Source organism: Trichosurus vulpecula, chromosome 4, assembly GCF_011100635.1.
Source record: "Trichosurus vulpecula isolate mTriVul1 chromosome 4, mTriVul1.pri, whole genome shotgun sequence".
In the NCBI taxonomy this organism is placed as follows: domain Eukaryota; kingdom Metazoa; phylum Chordata; class Mammalia; order Diprotodontia; family Phalangeridae; genus Trichosurus; species Trichosurus vulpecula.
The window spans coordinates 394,715,816-394,736,685 of NC_050576.1; the positions used below are offsets into that span (position 1 = coordinate 394,715,816).

The 20,870-nt window shown below is 43.1% G+C and overlaps 1 protein-coding gene and 1 non-coding gene across 3 annotated transcripts in view; one reads left to right on the forward strand and one right to left on the reverse strand.

The window, feature by feature from the left end:
- Positions 1–20,870, forward strand: part of EDAR (ectodysplasin A receptor) — a 44,457-nt gene that overhangs the window by 20,893 nt on the left and 2,694 nt on the right. Inside the window, exons 6-11 of one of the 2 annotated variants that reach the window (XM_036753674.1) lie at positions 11,117–11,203; positions 13,478–13,606; positions 13,705–13,779; positions 14,095–14,167; positions 18,230–18,389; positions 18,867–18,927. In XM_036753674.1, coding sequence (XP_036609569.1) covers positions 11,117–11,203; positions 13,478–13,606; positions 13,705–13,779; positions 14,095–14,167; positions 18,230–18,389; positions 18,867–18,927 — 585 coding nt within the window. The remainder of the gene's footprint in view (positions 1–11,116; positions 11,204–13,477; positions 13,607–13,704; positions 13,780–14,094; positions 14,168–18,229; positions 18,390–18,866; positions 18,928–20,870) is intronic. The other variant, XM_036753675.1, reaches the window with a different exon arrangement.
- LOC118849285 lies at positions 8,765–8,868 on the reverse strand. The gene has a single exon (XR_005010332.1). It is a non-coding gene; the product is annotated as a U6 spliceosomal RNA (small nuclear RNA).

Consider the following 20,870-nt stretch of genomic DNA (forward strand, 5'->3'; position numbering starts at 1 on the left):
CTACGTTTGAATCACTGCTGGGTTGATTCTTTATAGAGCAGCTAAGAACCTGGAATGTGTTTTATGGCTAAGTTATAGCCTCTAGGTAAAGAGGTTGATAGTGAAGAATTTGATGTCCCCAACCTTTATGGGGTGTTGTTATTCCCTCCTCTGCTATTCTAGCACATGCCTACAGTGTGTATAACTCAAGTTCAGACCACCATACCTCTCTTCTCCATCTGTCCTGACACTGACAAGCCAGAATGAAGTCTACATGGATTCCCTGGTTTCTGCTTGAATCCTGTTGGAATCTCACATATACTCTAAGACATGTGAGAATTTCAACTAAAGTTAATATTGAGGTTTGGACACCAAGCAGATTTTAAAATATTGTAGCGTGTTCTGAACACCAAAGAGAATTAGAAATTCTCCTTTTATGGAAGAGGAGGAGGAGCAGGAGGGGCAGGTGCTTTTCTCTTTGGGGGAATTTTTCCCCTGCTCCCCCAAAACTTTCACATACAAGTAACAAAAGATCTAGAGAAACTGGCTGTTTTGGATCCACCTTGTACTGCAGGTGCATTCATTGGCACACTCTTTAAAACCACATCCAACGCCCGAAGTTGGCATTTTTTACAAAATCTGCCCAATTATTCCCATTGATAATAGGCTTAGCACACATGTAAAAACTGTAACACCTACTTATAAAAAGGTGAAAGATGCTGGCATTCCAGGGCTAGGGAGGAGCTACAAGGGCACATGGTCCACAGTGTTCAGGAGTAACAACAGCCCGTTCTAGCAAATGGGGACAAGTGAGAGAGGGTCCTAGCTGGACAGCTCCCATATGCCAAGGAAGACACCGTTTAAAGCCCACAGATGCATCATGTAAAGCACGGTTAGAGAGCATCCGAAGTCTTTCTTTTCTTCCTTTGTGCTGTCCTTGAGTCTGTCTAGCCTTCCATCAAGCAGTTCTTCATCTTTCAAACTGCTGTCGCTAGAAATGAAAGGACCAGGTAGGAACAGGGCTTGGGCATGCCTGGCAGTCTGAGGTCACAGAGTTGGCAAAAGGAGAAAGAGAAATTATGGTGAACTCCCTAATTCTACAAAGGTAACTCATCTTCTGTACAGTAAGTTATCCATGCCTTCTTTAGGACCCAAACATTAGAGGATCCCAATGGGCTGAGGGCTAAGAAGATGTTTTCCCAGAAGGCCCCACCCTGAGTTAGACTACCACAAATAATCAGGCATCTGTGTACTTTTCCAGGTTTAAATGGGAGGGAATAGGAATAAATGCCTTTAGATACATTGCCTTATTTTCTGGTGTTTTAGAACCTTCATGGTCTCCTCTTTGGGGCTCTTTTGATACAAGTATGCTCTCCAAGAGGAAATACCACCTCAGTCATGGGGGCTGTTTCTCTGAAACCTTTCTTAGCAAGAGGTTCTGACCCCTCTTTCCTCTCTCCATCTCCCAACTCTGAACTTAGATAAGATTCATGTGTTTTGAGAAACAAGCAGGTACATTATATGACTTTAGGGAACCAGTGGATATCAGTATTGCAGAGAACAGGCTTCAATACTTCAGTGGCTCTGTGTTCTCACTCCTGTAGGTACAGACACTCCAATGGTACTGATCATTCTATCTCACCCTATGATATTCTTATCCTTGTCTTTCCACAGATCTTTCAGACACATGTTAGAGTTCTTCCTAGAGCTCAAACTCCTCCAGATCCTCAATAATCTCCCACACCTGCTAGAGTGCTTCCTCTGATATTTTAACATTTCTTAGCCGCCAGTGAAACATTCAGACTGTCCATTTGCTATCTCTTGCTTCCCCCATATGACCAGACCACCTCCTTTTCCGGCCACACATTTCTTCAATGATACCCCTTATGCTGCTTTTGATAAGTAGGTCATCACGAGATGCCGTAGACTATTTGTGCCAACAGAGAATAGAGAAACAGAACAAAGAGGCTCAAACACATGCAATTTGTTGGATAGCCCAGGCTTCACAATCAATGGATGGATGGATGGATGGATGGATGGATGGAAAAATATTTTTTAAGTTATTAGTTTCTGCAAAATGTTGGAAATATGAATGGGAAAACAAAACAGTCCCTTCTCTCTAGGAGCTCTTGTTTTCTAATATAGAGGGAGAAAACACATATAAGAAGTTTCAGCTGCAAAGTCAGATGGGAAGACCCAGTGGTACTTACAGGGCACCAGCAAATGTAACCTTATTAACTACAAAAAGGGAAAGGAGAGAAAAGGGATGGGAGCAGGTCCACGTTGTCAACTAATGAAGTGAAGTTTATTTAAAGAATTCTCCCCAGCAAGTTTGTAAATAAGCACAAGATCAAAAAAACTCACCATTGGGTAACTTTTGATTTTTGCCAGCCTAACACCCTCTTAGAAAAGTATGTCGGTATTAAAATAAATTAATTATTAAAATAAATTAATTCTCTGCTATTCACTCATCTATACATGGCATGAATGATTCATCTCCTTGGGCAATTACCTCTTTGTTAGGCCATTATACTTTGCTCCTAGTTTGATCAGATCCAACCCTAAAGTCGTTCTCTGAAAGATTAAGCCCCTGAACACTCCCTGGTTTTGCTAGCTACGTGCTGGAGGAAAGGCAAGGAGGAAAGGATAGAGCACTGGACTTGATGTCAGGAAAACCTGGGTTCAAATCCTACCTCCTATATTTACTAGCTATAGAACATTGGGCAAGGGAGGTTAAGTGATTTATCTAAAGTCACATGGCTAGTAAATGACCTTGACCTATGATTCATAGGATCATAGCTCTAGCACTCAAAGGCCACCCTTATTATACAGTTGAGGAAACTGAGGCCCAAAGTGGTTCAGTAATTTGCCCAAGGTCTCACAAAGGAGTATACATCAGAGATAGGATTTGAACTCAGATCTGCAGACTCCAAAGTCTCTGTTCTTTTCTTTGGAGTGGGGAAGGTAGGACTATCAAGGTTAAGTGACTTGCCCAAGGTCACGCAGCTAGTAAGCGTGTCAAGTGTGTGAATCAGGATTTGAACCCAGGACCTCCTGACTCCAGGGCCGGTGCTCTACTCACTGCACCACCTAGCTGACCCTGTTCTTTTATTTTTGCTGCATACTAAATTGCCTAAAATCCACCCCTTTCTTTTCATTCTTTCCCACTATCCCTTCAATCTCTTCCTCAGAACGTCATGCTCTTTCATTTCTAAACTACGTACACAAGTGTTTGAGGAAACTGGTGTAACATGTTTTCCTTTAGAATTGCCTCTCCCTCTCTGTCCCTGACCTCTTCCACTGTGAGGCCAATTCCATTCCTGGCTGCTTAACGATCATAAAAAGAGGCCATTTGTGTGGAAATACCTCTCAGTCCTTTTCTCAGATGCCTGTGGAAGGAGGCAAGGATTTAGGTACCATTCAGTTCCCCCTCCTTTGGACCAAGAAGCCATTCTCAACACCTCTTTCCCGCATCATGCTGGTTAAAATACATTGGGGAGCATCTAACCCCATTTCAAGGACTTTTATAAGATTCCTTCATGTAGTAACACTTTGCAGGTTGGAGTGCTGGAAAACAGAGTCTGAAAGGCTCTCGCCTGGGAGGGAGGCAAAGATATACATGGTCGGGGGTGAGGAGTAGCTTATTAATTCAAGGTCAGAAGTTTAGAAATACCACTTAGATAAATCAGTGAAAGGTAAAAGACCTTCTTTCCTGGGACGCTCCTTCCCACAATCTGACTATGTGCACTCTCCCACCCATCTTTCTGTCTTCTACCCAGAATGCAACATTTCTTTATTAGAACTTAGGGATAAATGAACCACTGGAGTGTGTCTGATACCGCTACTGAGGCCAAAGGAGCAGAGCAGGAATGATCCAATTAGCATAAGCCGGAGTTCAGCTGTAGAAAAGGGAAAAGGGTGGAAAACGTAGATCCGATTGGGGAGCCGGCGAGCCCCAGCCTGCCACTTAATCCAAAGGGCAGACGAAGCTTCATATATTCTATTCCTGTTTGGTTCAGGTTAAGGAAAACTACTGTTGGCTTGTTTCAGCCTGCAAGAATTGTTTGGCCTCACAATTGTTTAGTCAACCTTCGCCAGAGGACGCTAAGAAATTTCATAAATTTGATTAACTGTGTGGGCCAAGGTCTCAGCCCCCTCCCCAGACCACAGGCCTGGACTTCTTAGTGTTTTCTCTTCCCGGCCTACCTCGGCCTCATCTGGCCAGAAAGAAATGACAGGATGGAGAGAGATGGCCCCTATCCATACTGCCCAGGGTCCTGAAGGCCTTTCTTATGACCGCTTGATTGTCTTACCAAAACATTAGTGGATACATTTTTAACGTCTTGTTTGCTTTGAAAGGGAAGTTTGGGCATGACTAAAGTTAGTTCTTAGTATTGCTTTTTTTTCTTTTATAGTATATCTTAAATTTTGATAAGGTGTGGCCTGTTGCTACACGAATATTGCATGAAACATGACACTCATGTTCTCTGTGCTTTGGAGTTGAAGTCAGAGGACTGGGTTCAAATCCTGACTCTATCACTCATTATCCTGTGTAATGTTGGGCAAATCATTTATCTTTCCAAGTCTCAGCTTCCTTATCTACAAATTAAGTAGTTAAATTAGATGGCCTCTAAGGTCCCTTTCAAGGGCAGCTGGGTGGTACTGATGAGAGATACGGGAACCCCCAAGACTGGAGTTCCCAGCAAGGGGCCATCTGGAATGAATTCATGCTCTCAAGCATTCTTTAAGTCAAGGTGGCAAAGATTTATTGTTACACTTTTCAGTGAGCAAGAGTTCTTGGGGAACCTACAACCTTAGAGGGATACAGTTAAAGTTTACATAGGATAAACTACAGCAAAACATGTGCCAGATATGCTAACTGGGTGATTCAGGGTGGGATTAGGGAGTGGTTAAAGAGTGGTCGGTTCTTAAAGGAACATGCACTTTTTGCATCTACTGTGCAGGTATTTTACCCAGAGTTCACTGGGAAATAGCCCACAGGTGGGGAGGGGGTGGTGCTACATGGAGGTGTGGTTTTAGGACTGAAAAATCACTAAGTCAACTAACAGTCAAGGCTGACTGGGAAATACCCGGGCTGCCCTCCATCAATGTCTTGTAAGACAAGATAAAATGTAAGAGAGTACACACATATCTAAGTCTAGGACACACTTAATGAAGAATCCAGGATACATATGATAGTTTAGTGAGTAGTAAATATCTCTACGAGCCAGTACACAGCCAGTTCAGCTAGTACACAGCCAAGTCAAATTAATAAATTCCATAGGTGCAGCTGGCTGCTGTATCAGGAAGAGAGATAAACATTTTGCTAGGGTATGCTGTCCTTGGTCTGGAGAGAAACTGCCAGGGACAGCGTTTTGAGGCTAGGGAGAGATGTGATTTTAAAACTGGGGATCAAGCACAGGCACCCAAGCACCCCATCAGTACAGTGGATAGAGCACTGGGCTTGGAATCAGGAAGATTCATCTTCCTTAGTTCAAATCAGGCCTCAGACACTTACTAGCTGTGTGAACCTGGACTAGTCACTTAACTGTATTTGCCTCAGTTTCCTCATCTGTAAAATGAGCTGGAGAAGGAAATGGCCAATGACTCTGGTATCTTTGCCAAGAAGACTCCAAGTGGGGTCACGAAGAGTCAGACATGACTGAACACCAACAACAGGTCCCCTTGTAGTTCTAAACCTATGATCCTTTGAGCTGTTTATGATGAACAAACCTCCTTATCATGCGGAGGGGACTTCCAACTGAAGGTGAACTTTTGCTAGATTAGTCATAGTCGCTGCAGTCTTGATAGCGTGGATTTTAGCTTTTATCTCAGTAAAGTAGGAAGAAGTATGTATTATCTCAACTTTATAAATGAAGAAACTGAGGCAGAGGTGGGAAGGACCCCACTGTTCATCTAGTTCAGGTCACTCGTTCTTTAGATAAGGAAGCTGAGGTTAAATGATGTGTCCCAGGTTTCTTGAATCCTGGTCTGAAGCATTTTCTATCATACCATGCTAAGAAAAAAAAAAAAAAGCATTTTTTTTCTCCAAATCACAAAACTTCTTAGTGGTATATTTACTTGCCCCCATGTACTCTGTGACCCAGTAACAATGGCCTTCTTGCTTGTACACAGAACTCCATCTCCCAACTTTGGGCACTTTCTCTTTTCTTTTTTGGAGGGTGGAAGTCAGGGCAATTGGGGTTAAGTGACTTGCCCAAGGTCACACAGCTAGTAAATGGGTCTGAGGCAGGATTTGAACTCAGGTCCTCCTGACTCCAGGGCCAGTGCTTTACTCCCTGTGCCACCTAACTGCCCCTAACTTTGGGTACTTTCACTGACTGTCCCCCAATGCCTTGAGTATTTTACCTGCATGTCATCTCTGCCTCCTGGCTTCCCAGGCTTCCTTCAAGTTCCAACTAAAATCTTTTCTTCTGAAAGAAGCCTTTCTCAGTCTTAGTACCTTTCCTCTGAGACTATTCCATATGTGTGTGTATGTACACACACACACATATATACACCATGCATATACACATGTACATATATGTATATTTATGTTTAAATGTATATATACACATATACATATATAACACATGTATATTTGTGTGTCCTGTATATAATTACACACACGCATGTGCATTATATCTGTACATAGTTATTTGTGAATTGTCTCTCCAGTTAGACTATGAGTTCTTTGAAAGCGGGGACTATTTTTTGTCTTTTCTTTGTATCCCTGCACTTAGCACAGTGCCAGGCACATAGTAGACAATAAATGTTAATTGCCCTGACTCAAGTTGACTTGGCATGGTTGAGATGAAAATTCAGGTTTCCTGAGTCCTTATCGCTCAAGACAGTAAATCTGTGACCCATCTTGAGGAGAGGGAGGCAGTGTATTGTTTGAAGTTGGCAACTCAGCCAGTGCCAAAATCACTTTTCTTCCAAAGAGACACCTAAGAAGGCTCAGATGAAGTGATAAGGTCAAATATAGCCAGCAACAGACAAACACTTTCCTCTTTGTCCACTCCAAAGGAGACTATCCAACAAGGCTTTCCCTCTCCCCCTCCAGAAAGACAGAAGTAGTAGCCTCAACACCAAATAAATAGGTACGAATGGATAGAGTAAAGGGTTTGGAGTTAGGAATGCCTGAGTCAAACGTTGCCTCCAACACTTACTTGCTATGTGGTTAGGTCACTTTGAAGTGGCCTCTAAGGTTCTCACCAGCTCTAAATCTATGACCCTATGGAAATAGAGAACAAGGAAAAAGAAATAAATGAAATCTACAAACTTCGTTTGAGTTTTTAGCTCCAATTTTCCTCTTCACTCAGATTTTTATTGTGATTTAGTGTCTTTTTACTATAGATAGCTTCACTTTTTACCACAGCCAGGCTGAGTCCTTTATCTCAGCCAGATATTTTGAAAATGTCTTTTCTTGGGCACAATGGGTAATGGCCAAGAGAGTGTGGATGTATCAACCAAATCTACCACTACAACCAGATGGTCCAGTTGCTTGGGCTTATGTTACATTCTGGCTATGGCATCCTTGAGGGGAGTGAGGGAAGCCTATTACTTAATCTACTTAACTTATCCGCTTATTCCTCTTTCTGGTGGAAAACCAATAAGACTGCTCAAAGTCAGGAATAAGAAAGGAAAGGGGAAAAAATGTTAAAATGAAATTGAAAAATAGTAAGGTCTGACAATAGGACCATTAGTGTCAAGTTGAAAGAATCCTTCCAAAAGAAACTGGTAGAGCTGAGCTAGGGCAAGACTCTATGATGGATCCCTTCCTCCAACGAGGTTCCCAAGGAAAAGGTTGGCTCGCTGTAACATTTAAGAAAATCCCTCACTGATAGTGTGTGGGTGAAGGGGCAAAGATCAGGAATCTATGAAGGATCTATGGACTCAAGAACAGGCCCTGGAGACTTGTATTAAGCCTGAATAAATCTTTCAAAAGGTCTTTTTCATTTGATTTTGAAAGGGGTCTGCTTTAATAAATTACTCTGCTTGGGAGTTCTATAAAATTCAAATGCGGGTCTGGATTTAATAGATGACAAAGTAGGAAAACATATCCCTTCCCTTGACATTCTGAGCAAGTTTGATTCTCTCACTCTTTTTTAAATCCCCCTATTTAGAGGGAAAGTCCTTTGAAACTCATTTTGGTTGCGAAGTTATTAGCTCCAAAGTGCATATATCATCTCCTTGATAGAGCACTGTTTCATGCTATGCAATGTTTCATAACATTAAGGTTCGTTATTTAAAGAGCATGTATATTTTGCTTCTTAGCAGGCTGTATGACATTTTTCATATACTAGCAGACAGTTTAATTTCCTGTCTAACCTGAGTGATGGGCTGGGGCCTGAGAGATTTTATGGTACTTAGCAGAACAGCAGAATATTATAGCATTTGCCATTTTTCAGTTGTGACACGGACCTGCCCAAATAAGCCAGCTTGCCGCTCCTTTGCCTACTCCTCTTAAAGCATTTTGTACAGTTTGTATTTGTGCTAAAAGCTGCTATTATTCAAGATGTTCTGACTTCACCTCCCCAAGCATGCCTGCCTTCATGCCGACAAGACAGGTGAACCGAGCAGACTTTTTTCTCTGTGGTTTCCTGTGTTTAGCGTCCAAAATAGGCGTTCTTAACCTGCAAACCCTGGACCACTAAGGGCTCTAAGAATAGATTTCAGGCTGAGATCTGTGAATCTGGATGGAAAAAAACAATGACCTTTGTTTTCATTAACCTCTAACTGAAATTTAGCATTTCCTTCGATTATTTAGCAATATTTTTTTAAAAATATGGAATGCTACATGAATTAACATGTCTTTGCACAGAGGCCCTGTTAATCTTCTCTGTGTGGTTCCAATTCTAGTGTGTGTGCTGGTGAACTGAGCATTATCTTAAAAACATTTTTCTAAAAAGGGAGTACATAGACTTCACCTGCCAAAGTGGTCCATGGCCCAAAGAAAGGTGAAGAAACCCAGGTCCAAAGGACTTATCCAAAAGTTGCTGTATCTCCTTCACTAGCCCCCATGAAGATTTCTATGCTGCTTTTAAAATTCTGCTTTCACGGTGATTAAGAAGGGGGAATTTCTATATTTTCACTAAGATGTTTAAATATTTGATAGTAAAAGAAACTTCCTCATTCCAGAATCTTGATTCTTTGGGAAGTGTTTGTTGCAAGGGACAATCAGTCAATTAATAAACATTTATTAAGTGCCTACTATGTGCCAGGCACTGTGCCAAGCACCAGAAGATGGCCGACTTGAGTAGAACCAGGACTATCTTTCCTAAACTGGGCTAGAGGGAGGAAAGGAGGGAGGGAGGGAGGAAGAAAAGGAAGGAAGGAGGGAAGGAAGGAAGGAAGGAAGGAAGGAAGGAAGGAAGGAAGGGAAGAAGGAAGGAAGGAAGGAAGGAAGGAAGGAAGGAAGGAAGGAAGGAAGGAAGGAAGGAAGGAAAGAAGGAAGGAAGGAAAGAAGGAAGGAAGGAAAGAAGGAAGGAAGGAAAGAAGGAAGGAAGAAAGGAAGGAAGGAAGGAAGGACGGAAGTAAGGAAGGAAGGATTGAGGAAGAAAGGGAAGGAAGGGAAGAAGGGAGGGAGGAAAGAAGGAAGGAAGGGAAGGAGGGAGGGAGGAAGGAAACAGAAGGAGAGAGGGAGGAAATAAGCATTTATTAAGCACTTTCTAAGTGCCAAGCACTGCGCAAATATCTCATTTCATCCTCACAACAACCCCAGGGGGCAGGCGCTATAATGATGCTCACTTTATAGTTGGGAAAACTGAGGCAAACAAAGGTTGAGTGACAGCCAATAGGCATCTGAGCCAAATTTGAACTAAGTTCTTCCCGATTCTAAGCTCAGTGTTCTATCACTGTGCCACCTAACTGCCCCAACATAGACAGATATAGATATGGAGGTAGAGTTATTATCTATATTTATACATAGATAGGTATATAAGAAGGAGATTATAATATGAGAATTGATTGAAGAAAATTAATTGCCCAGAGAGGAAAAGACTCAGGAGGGGACATGATGGCTGTCTTCAACTACCTAAGGAGCCATTATGTGGAAGAGGGGTCATCCTTGATCTGTTTGGCCCCAGAGGGCCCTCATCCCCACCGCAGGAGCAGTGGGTAGAAGTTACAAAGAAGTCAATTTGGGCTTGATGTCAGGAAAAATGGCCCAACAATTAGAACTGTACAAAAGTGAAATGGGCTTCCTTGAGAGGTGGTGGGTCTCCCTTCATTGGAACTTTGCAAGCAGAAGCCCCCTACTTGTTGGGTATGTTACAATGGAGATTCGTTTCCTGCACATGAAGTCCCTTCCAAATCTCAAACTCTGTGATAAAGTGATTTATCAGCGAGTGTGGTGGTTTTACCCTTGATTTGTAACCTGCCTTTCCATGGCCCAGTCACACTGACTGAATTAACGTAAAGCTAGGAAGACAAAAAGGGAAAGAGGAAGAAATTTACAGAGACACAAGTATTTTTATGGATCGTAACATCCAAAGAACAACAGTGACCAAAAACAAAACAAAACCCCAACCCACCATTGCTTGTCCGGTCCTTGCCTCTACTTGGTAAATCTGTACTTATTAATTTTTTCAAAGAAGAAAATTCCCAATGCTCCATCTTACTACAGTATCACTTTCCATCCCTCTCCTTACCACAATCCACTTCACCCCCATTACAGGGGTGTTCTATAAATCATTTTTCTGTAGAACTGCAAAATATATTTTAGCTCTAAGCAACTAAGAGAATTAGTCACTTGTCACTACATGGGAACCAAGCCAAAGCCTCCTGTTAGCTCCATGGTATAACAATTGTTTACAGATTTTATGATGCATTATCCCCATTCACAGGAAAAGTCCCTTTCTGGAGTTTGTGAAAGCCCTCCAAAGGCTGGGATTTGGTTTTAGGGGGAGGTCAGTTGTTCGTTTTTGTTCATTTGTTTGTTTGGTTGGTTAATTTGAAAAAAAGAAGCATCCAGAGTTGTGAAATCTCCTCAGTAGCAGATGGCACTTCACAAAACTGAGGTCCCCCTGCCTTCACCCCTGCATTGCAGTATCTCCTTTACTAATCACTCAAGGGTGGGATCATTCCCAAAGGAACTTCAGAGGAATTTATGCCAACTTTGTTCCCCTCGCAGGTGTGGGAGCCACCTCTGGAGTTTCCGCCAGTCTCCCAGGTACCTCTGGCACCAGCACCAGCTCTCCTTTCCAGCATGCCCATAAAGGTAAGGAAAGTGCTCAGGTATTGATATTCTGGATTTAACATCCTCAGAAATCTCAGGTAGGTTGGATGAAAGTTAAGAGGAAGAGAGGAAATAATTATTAGTAATGCTCCTGAAGAGTTTTCCCCACCTCAAATCACTTTTCTAACATGAGTTAATCCGATAAGCTGGGCTGGGTTGCTGGAAGTTAATAATTATCCCAGCATCGCACAGGATTGATCACTCTGTGTGTGTCCTGTGGCCATTAGCCTGTGTTCTAAAGAAGAGCATGTTTTTTCAGGGTCTTAACAGTTTCCTAAAGATATCGATTAACAGGAAACCCTCCCCCTCCCCATCTTCCTCTTCATCTTTGAAATGTGTGGTTGCAGCACAAAAGTGATGTGACTGCTAGAAGGGTCTTGAGTTAATGAGCAAAGAAAGATCTAAGGAGTAAGAGTCGCTATCGGGTTTGCAAAGTGCATGCTTACCTACTTCATCTTGTGGTAGGTACTTTAAATATTATGCTCCCTGCTCTACAGATGAAGACACTGAGATCTAGAAAGGTTGAATAACTTGCCTATGGTCACTCACCCAGAGGTGAGGTTTGAACCGAGGCCTTCATGACTCCTACTTCCGCACCCTGTCCTTCTATTTCAGCGTGGAAGGACAGAAGAAAATTTCTCAGTAGCCGACTGTTTCTGCTACTGTCTCATGCTTTCATGCAAACTGCTTCACCTTAGCCCTCAAATATTCAATCAAATAAACACAGCAACCACCCCTAATCCTTTGGGTTTGAAATGGTTGAGAAGGGGCAGATTGTCACATACCCCAAAGCCTAATATTTCTTTCAAGCAAGACCCTGGTGCTATGTCCTGCTTGCCGCTGAACTCGGCCTCGCTGCATTCCATTATTTCAACATTTTAAAAACATAATAACTGAGTAGTTTAGTGTCTTTCGCTAGACAATCCCTTCTCAGCCTTTAAAATCTGACCCACACGTGGACTTTTGTAGAGGATTAAGCCAGGAAACCTTGTGGAGATATATGAATCTCATTTTCATCAGGACTCAGGGGAAGTAAAGCACAATGCTGAGAATATTAAAAAGATTATATCATCCATACCTGGCAACTAAAACTGTTACATATGCTCTTAAACTCACATACTGAGACCAATTACCCCGCATGTGAGTGCTCTCATCGGCAGAACTGCTCCCTATGGTGCATTAATCCAAAGGAAAAAGTCTAAGCTTTGGTTGCCAGAGTGGGTACCCAGTTCTGGACATAAGTTTGGAGCTCTTCCATCAACAAGAACCACATATGTTTTTAGTATGTCCACTTGGGTGAACTTGCCTCTTGGTGGAGGGAGCGAGTAGTATCCTGGCTTGTGAGAATTTCTGCCAAGATTTCCTTCACAGAATTAAAACTAGCTTTTGTAATTAATGTGTATCCCCAACAAAGGAAGGAACTTGTCAATACAATGGTCCTATAACTTCCCAGGGTGGGATGGGGTTGGGGGGGGGCACTCTGAGATGTAGAATCGCCGTAGGAATGTGGTAAAGCCAAAGGGAGAGTTTCTAAGTCAATCTGTGAGGTGACCTTTGCCCCATCACTGGCATTGTGTAGGATGCTCCTTTCAGACTGATGAGTCACAGCATATCTAAGGAGATGACAGCACAGTACAAGACAAGCCCAAAAGCTTTTCCTTTAGGCAAAGGTGGCTGACCCAATACAGAGATGCTGATCTTAGATTTTCCAGTGATGTCCCTTTCGCCCTTTCATCCCAGAGAGCGCCCCAGGAAATCTGAGTCCTCATGGTGGTGAAGATAGTATTTCTATCCTCACTTTGCAGAGCTGAGGAAATATTCCCAAGGTCTCAGAGGAACTAGAGCACATCTTGCTAGAAGTCCAGAAACCTGGATTGAATTTTGGTTAGTTCGCTGCTTCATGTGTCTGTCTTCCTGTACTCACCACCCCATCTCAACTCCAGGTCCCCAAAGTAATTGAGCCAGGAAAAGGGGCCAGGGAAATAGGACTGGGCATGAATCATGTGTCTCCTGCTAAAATCTATAAAAGCTGCATTCAACTGGAGAAAGATAATCTAATAGCAACACATGATGTCATGGTCAAAGCCGGTCTCAGGAGCAAATCAGTTTCATAAGTTCTTATGAATAAAAATTGAAATCAAACCAATTTTAGTCCTGGCTTTCCAGGTTCACTAAGTCAACGATTTGGTTTTCAGCAAGGGTTTCTTTATAGCCACCCAGTGGTGCTCATCTCCTCTTTTATTTCTCTGACTCCAGCAGATCTCTCAGGACAAGGACATCTGGCCACCGCCCTGATCATCGCCATGTCCACCATCTTCATCATGGCTATTGCCATTGTCCTCATCATCATGTTTTATATCATGAAGACAAAGCCTTCCGCTCAAGGTAGCACCCCCATTCCAACTCTCCAGGAAAAATTACAACTGTTTACTCGATGCAGCCCATAAGTATGGCCACTAATGAACTTCTCATTCGTGTTCCAGCCTGCTGCACCAGCCACTCTGTGAAAACAGTGGAAGCTCAAGTCAGCAAACAAGAAGAGAAGAAAGAAGTTCAAGGTCTGAACAAACTGCTTTACACTTTTTAGCTTCCCCTGGAGACCAGCAGGGATTACATTTCCCTTTTATCAGCCACCTCTGAACAGCCTTCCCTCCTAATTGCTTAAGCTCTCGTACCATTTAGAAAAGAGACTAGGGGAAGTGGTATCTGGAGCACCCAAATTTCACTTAATCCTCGGGGAGTAATTAGAAGAACAGCATCATTCAGGGGGATTTACCTGGCACACACAGACTGCCAAAGAGGTAGCTTACTCTCCCAGAGCCCCAGCATCACTTTCAACTCATCCCTCCATAAATCCTCTTATTCACCTGCAGAAAACGTGGTGATTTTTGCCGAGAAGGATGAGTTTGAGAAGCTGACAGCAACACCAGCAAAGACTGCCAAGAGGTAAGGTCAGATCGGGTGGCAGAGATGCTACAAGTGATGTTAAGTGGCCAGGCTTAAAGGCAGCTTCTGGCAGGGAACGAGAGAAACAACAGAGGAAGTCAGCCACTTAGTGAGCTCAAAAGTTAACCACACCAATCAGGCTATCCGGTTCAGTTCTCCAGGCTTGTGCTCAGGGGCTCTGGAATGGAGAGCATAGCAAGGATGACAAGGATAGTCTGCAGCTTACTGGGGCTGAGCAGAGGAAGGACACAGGAGAGCATGGGCCGCGTGAGCTGCTGGTGGAGTTTACATGGACTGGATTACTGTGGATTAACTTATCAAAGTCCAGACTTAACTTCCTTAGATTCTTACCTCCTTAGCCTACTGGCTGTCTGTTATCAGAAGCTGGTTTAAGGCAACGGAGACTGACTTCTGCTTGCTTGTTTAGGGTAGCCGAATTACCCCAGGCCTACATAAAAGCTAAGGTTCATCTAAGGCGTGAAGGAAGACACAGAGCCCAGAATTAGGGAGGCCAGAGATCCATTTCCCCATCGGTCTACTTTTTCTAATCTCAATTTCTATGTAGCAATGAGAAGGATTCAAGAGAAAGACATATTTGTTATCTGTAATGGGGAAAGCCACAAGGTTGGCTCAACAGTCGGAGAATGAATTAACAGGACGCATTTTTATCTGACAAAATAAAGCAAATTCTCTGCCCTTTGGTAAACAAATCTTAATAACACTCTGATCTGAAATATGATGAGGTAGCCTGCATTGACATATAACAAAAAGCATTGTTTGAAGTGTCAGGGGAGACACAAAATTTACACACGGCCCCTGCTCTGAAAGAGCTTACTGTCTATTGGGGGATGAAACACGAAGGTGGGTAGCTATAATGCACAAGATTACAGGCCTTAGGGTTCATTAGAGAGTTAGAAAATAAAGTGCTGAGAGAAAAAGGAGAGGAGAGGAGAGGAGAGGAAAGAAAAGGAAAGGAGAGGAGAGGAGAGGAGAGGAGAGGAGAGGAGAGGAGAGGAGAGGAGAAGACAGGAGAGCAGAGGACAGGAGAGGAGAGGAGAGGAGAGGACAGGACAGGAGAGGAGAGGAGAGGACAGGAGAGGAGAGGAGAGGAGAGGACAGGAGAGGAGAGGAGAGGAGAGGAGAGGACAGGAGAGGACAGGAGAGGAGAGGAGAAACTAAATAAATAGTCCCTGCCATTAAGGACCATGAATGGGACATGGATGTGCAGGGAAAATCTTTAAAAGAATATGTTCTAGGCAAAGTAGAAACTTGCCAATGGGATTGTAAACGCCACAGCAAAGCCCTGGTTTCACCCTTTGCTGCCTTCTCTGAAGCCGTTAGGTAATGGATCTGAGTGAGGGGCACGGAGCAGACTTGCCCGTTCCCTTCTTTCCCCGTTGCCTTCTGTCACGGGCAGACAATGGATGAGCATCTGAGCTGACTCCCCATGAGAGTTTGAGATCAAATTAGAAAGTGGGCATATCATCCATTCCTTTTATTTTGTTTTTATCGCCGTGCCTCCGGGGTTGTTCTTGAGTGTGGGCTTTGTTGCTCTAACCCAGTTACCCACAAATATAATCCTTTTCTTAAGACTTCAGCCAAACCACAAAAGAACAGAATCCTTACGAAAGAATATTGTTTTCATATATTTTGAATGATTTTAATGAGCTGTGGAGAAGCCTTTTCTGAACATTGACTCTTTTGCTAGCCTAAAGCCCCAGCGCACACGTGCTTGGGGGTTAGCAATGCTACCCAGGCAGTTTCTTTGGAGTCTGGCAGGGAGACTTGTGGGTCTAGAAGACAAATCTTTCCTTGTGGGAGATTTGGTCTATCTCCCCATTCCCTATGGCAAGAATTCCTTGGGCTGGATACATAGAGGTGATGCTTATCCAAAAAAAAAAAAAAAAAAAAAAGGACATCCCTGACAAGCTTTGAAACAACAGACTCAATCTTCCTTTCTGTAACTTCTGCCCATTTTTGTTTATTTATTTATTTTAATTCTTCCCCCTGAGGCTAAATAGAACAAGTCTAACTCCTCTTCCTGTGACAATTCTTCAAATACTTGAAGACAGCTACCATGCCCAACCTAAATTTTCTTTTCTTTTGATTCAACCTGCCAAGTTTCTTCAACTTATGTTTCCAGCTCTTTCACTAAGTGAGATGCCTTCTTCTGGACAGATTCCAGTTTGTTAGTGTCCTTAACTAAAAAGGGGCATCCAGAAACCTACTCAGCCGCTAAGATCATTTTTCTAAAGCACTAAGTCTGACCATAGCCTCCCTTCCCCCACTGCTTATTGAGGTCCAGGTGCTCCTTCGTACCTCCAGTATCCAATACAAAGTCCTCCACTTGGCATCTCTGGGCCTTCATAACCTGACCTCTTCTCACCTACTGTCTTCCACTTCACTCACCTCCACGCACTCCACGATCCGGCTTTTACTTGCGTTTCCTAGAATGTGACTCCTGGTCTCCTTAGCTCCTTTGCACTGGAATACTCTGCCCTTCGCATCTGTCCCAGAGGCATACTGGAGCCATCTCTTCCCAGCTTGTGAGATCCACTTGTTAAACTTATCCCTCGGAGATCAGCAAATACTACAAATCAGAGCTTGATTTATTGTTTTGCCCATTACCTAGACTTAAGAAAGTCCATAATGCAGAATGAACTTGAGAGTGTGTTGCACCTACTTTTGTTCTTACTGGGGAGCTGGTTGTTAAACATTTACCAGGATACCATTTTCTTTGCCTCTTAGCTTCGCTGGCTTCCTTGAAGACTCAATTCAAAGCCTACCTGGAGGAGAGCTTTCCTGGTCCACCTTGCTTCTAATGTGCTAATGCCTCCGCTTTTAAGATGACCATCTATTCTATTATACCTTGTATCTATCTAGTTCTTTACAGGTTGCTCATCCATTAGGACAGATGCTCCTGTAGGACAAGTACAAGGGCTTTTTTTTGTCTTTCTTGTATCCCTAGGATGGTATCTGGCATACTCTGCTTAATAAATGTTTATTGACCAACATAGACTATTCCAAATGTCATCTGACTCAGAGAGAATACAGCGTGGCTCTCATCTCCCTTGTTCTACCTCTCTTAATGCAGCCAAAGATTGCATTGACTTTGGGGTTGCTGCGTTACCTCATTTATTTTTATTGACCTTGTAAATTCATTAAAACAACAACAAAACCTGTCTTTTATCACATTAACGGCTGTGTGGTAAGAGCTTTTACATCCTTCCATCATCTTTGTGTACAGTTGATTATTTTTAACCCAAATGTAAGCCTTCGCCTTTATTCATATTAAAAGTCATTTTTTTACGTCTGACCCGTCATTTTTGGCACAATGGGAAAATGATGAGATTTTAGTCAAAAGTTCAAATCCGGACTACGCCATTTATCATCGACGTGACCTCGGAAAAGGCACATTACCGCTTTCTTCCTCCTTCTGATGCAGCGGATAGAGCGCTGGGCCTGGGGTCGGGACGACTTGAGTTCTAATTCAGCCTCAGATGCTGTGTGACTACGGGCAAGTCACTTAACCTCTTTGTTTGCCTCAGTTTCCGTATCTGTAAAACAGGGATAATAATAACCCCTACCTCTTGGGATTGTTGTGATTGCAAATGAGATAATAACTGTAAAGGGCTTAGCACAGGGCCTGGCATATAGTGCCATGTCAATGTTTGGCTGCCATTATTATTATATTTGTCTGTTTACATGTTATCCCTTATCTCTAGAAGGTAAGCTCACTGAGGTCAAGGCTCACTTTTCTTGTTTCTGCCTTTGTATCCCCAACTCCTAGAAGAGTGCCTGGCACATAACAGGCCCTTAGTAAATGCTTATTGAACTAAATTAAATTGAGTATCACTCCTCACTTACATGATACACAGATTCCAATCAATTCATGCCCATGGGTAAAAGGAGCTCTCTTTAATGGACCCTCTCTCAGTCCATTGGCAAACGTTTTAATTTGCATCCTGATCAAAATCTGCTGGCAATGAGCAACCGAGGAGCTGAATTTTAGATGGTTCCACTTTGAAAGATGCCGCTAACATTCCCTCGGTCTTTCCCCAGCGAGAATGATGCCTCTTCTGAGAATGAACAGCTCCTGAGTCGGAGTATGGACAGTGATGAAGAAGCCGCTGTGGACAAACAAGGGTCCCCAGAGCTGTGCTTGCTATCATTAGTCCATCTGACAAGGGATAAATCTTCCACGAACAACAAATCAACTGGGGTAAGTTTCCGACATGTGCACGCACCATTCTTTTACAAATACCCACAATTTATGGCTACACTAAAATGATGCCATGCATCTGTAACGGAGACTCACCTGACTGATGGGAATTTATGGGCAAGAAACTTCCTTTCAGCAATGTCTTCTGGTGCCAACGTGTTCCTCCATGAAGTCATGCGTGTTGAGCGCATTGAAAACTAATTCCTCTGTACAGCACTGTAATAGGGCTATCAATGGACCACTCTGCAGGAAATAAAGTTTTTAAGTGGGCAGTGGACTCGACTTTTGTTGGAGGCTTTTCATGGCTCCCAAATTTACTACATACAAATTCCTCATACTCAACTCCACCTGGGAAGAACAAAGCTGGGACTGGTCAAGGGGGTTATTAGGAGGGGTCCCAGCAGGCACTGTTGAGACCACTATTTTCCCATCAATATGAAATTATGTGTTTGTTTCTGTTTCTGTTTTTGCTTAAAGATTCAGAGCAGAAGAAAGAAGATCCTTGATGTGTATGCCAACGTGTGTGGGGTGGCAGAAGGTAAGCATGGTGTTTTTTTTCTCTGTCTTCCTAGGTCCTGGCACAGTAGCTACCAAACATAAGGCACTTACTAAATGCTTGCATCATTGAACTAAATCAAATGTCAGTCCTCACTCACATGATATTACACATTCTAATTAATTAGAGATGTAAGCAAAGTAAGTAACTGTGAGGCAACATAGCAGAAAAAATAGAGGACTTATCCAGAGTCAGTAAGACGAGAGTCCAAATCCTACATCTGACAAATTTCTTTACCCCTCAGTGCTTCAGGAAATGCACTAAGATTTTAAGTTGCAGAGCAGTTTTGGTCTGCCTGGGTTAAAGGATCTTTCTCCTCAGGAGCTCCCCAAGTTGCAAGTCAAGACAGCCCCAACTGTGTGATCATAACTCACTTCTGGGTATATCCTAGGTCTTTTTAACTTCATATCAGCAATAAGAGAGTTGGCTTATGATTTCTAGTGTTCTTTGAAAGCAAGCTTAGCAAAGTGGCCCATACTAATGTGTCAGATACTCTGGATTAACTAATTCATTCAACCTCAGGAGGAAGGGGAGGCAAGGGACTGAATCTGGCCAATCCAATCTGTGGTATAGTAGAGGGGTCCTCTCCAACCAACCCTCCTCCTGCCACTTCCTTAGCATGTACAAGCAAACACTTGGCCTCTCCTGACAAGATCCTCATGGCACGTTCTTGAAAGCATGAGACAAAACACTTCTCCCAGCTAATGGCCAAGTGGGCCCAGCAGCATAGGAGGGCGTTCTCTGTTTCTACCAGGTATGTTTGGAAATGAGCTAGGCTTGGAGTCAGAGGACATGGGTTGGAATCCCAGATCTGCCACTTACTACCTTTGTGACAAAGGACAAATACTTCCCATCTCTAGGTTTTGGTTTCTTCTTCTGTGAAATGAGGAACATGGGTTAGATGGTATCTGAGGTCCCTTCCAACCCTCAATCTATGATTCCGTGATCAGAAGTAGGTAGGGAGAGTCAACTCAATAACCATTTATTAAGCATTAAGTTCTATATGGACAAGGCACATATGCAATCTTTTCCTAAACACAAAGGGGCATTGTTTGGGATGCAGTGATCTTGTAACTACATCCAAGTTGGCACCACCATCATCATCAAAAATATTTATTAATCACCAATTTATCTAATACATGTCCAGCATGAGAGGCAGCCTGGTGTAAAAAGCTGGCCTCTGAACCAGGAAGACCTTGCTTCAGGTCTTCCTCATGCATATACTTGCTGTGTGACCCTGGGCCATCATTTAGCCTGTCTATGCTCCAGGCATTGTCTAAGGCTATAAGTTGCTGAGAAGGTATTGATCCTCATTGGTAAAAGGAGTTTCCTTGTCTGGGAGTAACCCAGATTTCATATCAGTGGAATCACAGGTCCAGTCTCTGTCCCTATCATCAACATGGTCTGTGATCTCCAGAAACTCATAATGTAAAATGGATGGGTAAAGGAGGCTTGAGTCTGCTGCCTGCCACTCACTCAGCATCCTACATGAATGACCAAATTTGGCTTTATTCTCTAAAGGGCAGCTGCAGTTTGGGAGCTCACCGTGAGGGAGCAGCAAAATGAAGAAAGGTCAAGATTTTTATATGAGTAACAAACCACACTCCTCACCCCTCAGAAATCCTCCCAGGGTAGCTCCCCCTCAAACGGATCAATTTCTCTGCAACAGCCAGCGGTCCAGCATGACTGCCCAAACTTCTCCTAGGCCCTGTCCTCACTGCAAGCAGATAGCTCTGCCTCCTGTCTCCAGGTTTTTCCATTTCTCTCAGGCAGCTAGGTGGTACGGTGGATAGTGTACCAGACCTGGAGTCAGGAGGACGAGTTCAAATCCAGCCTCAGATTCTTGACGCTTACTAGCTGTATGATGTTGGGCAAATCACTTAACCCTAATGGTTCACAAAAAAATGTAAAGTAAGTTAATGAAA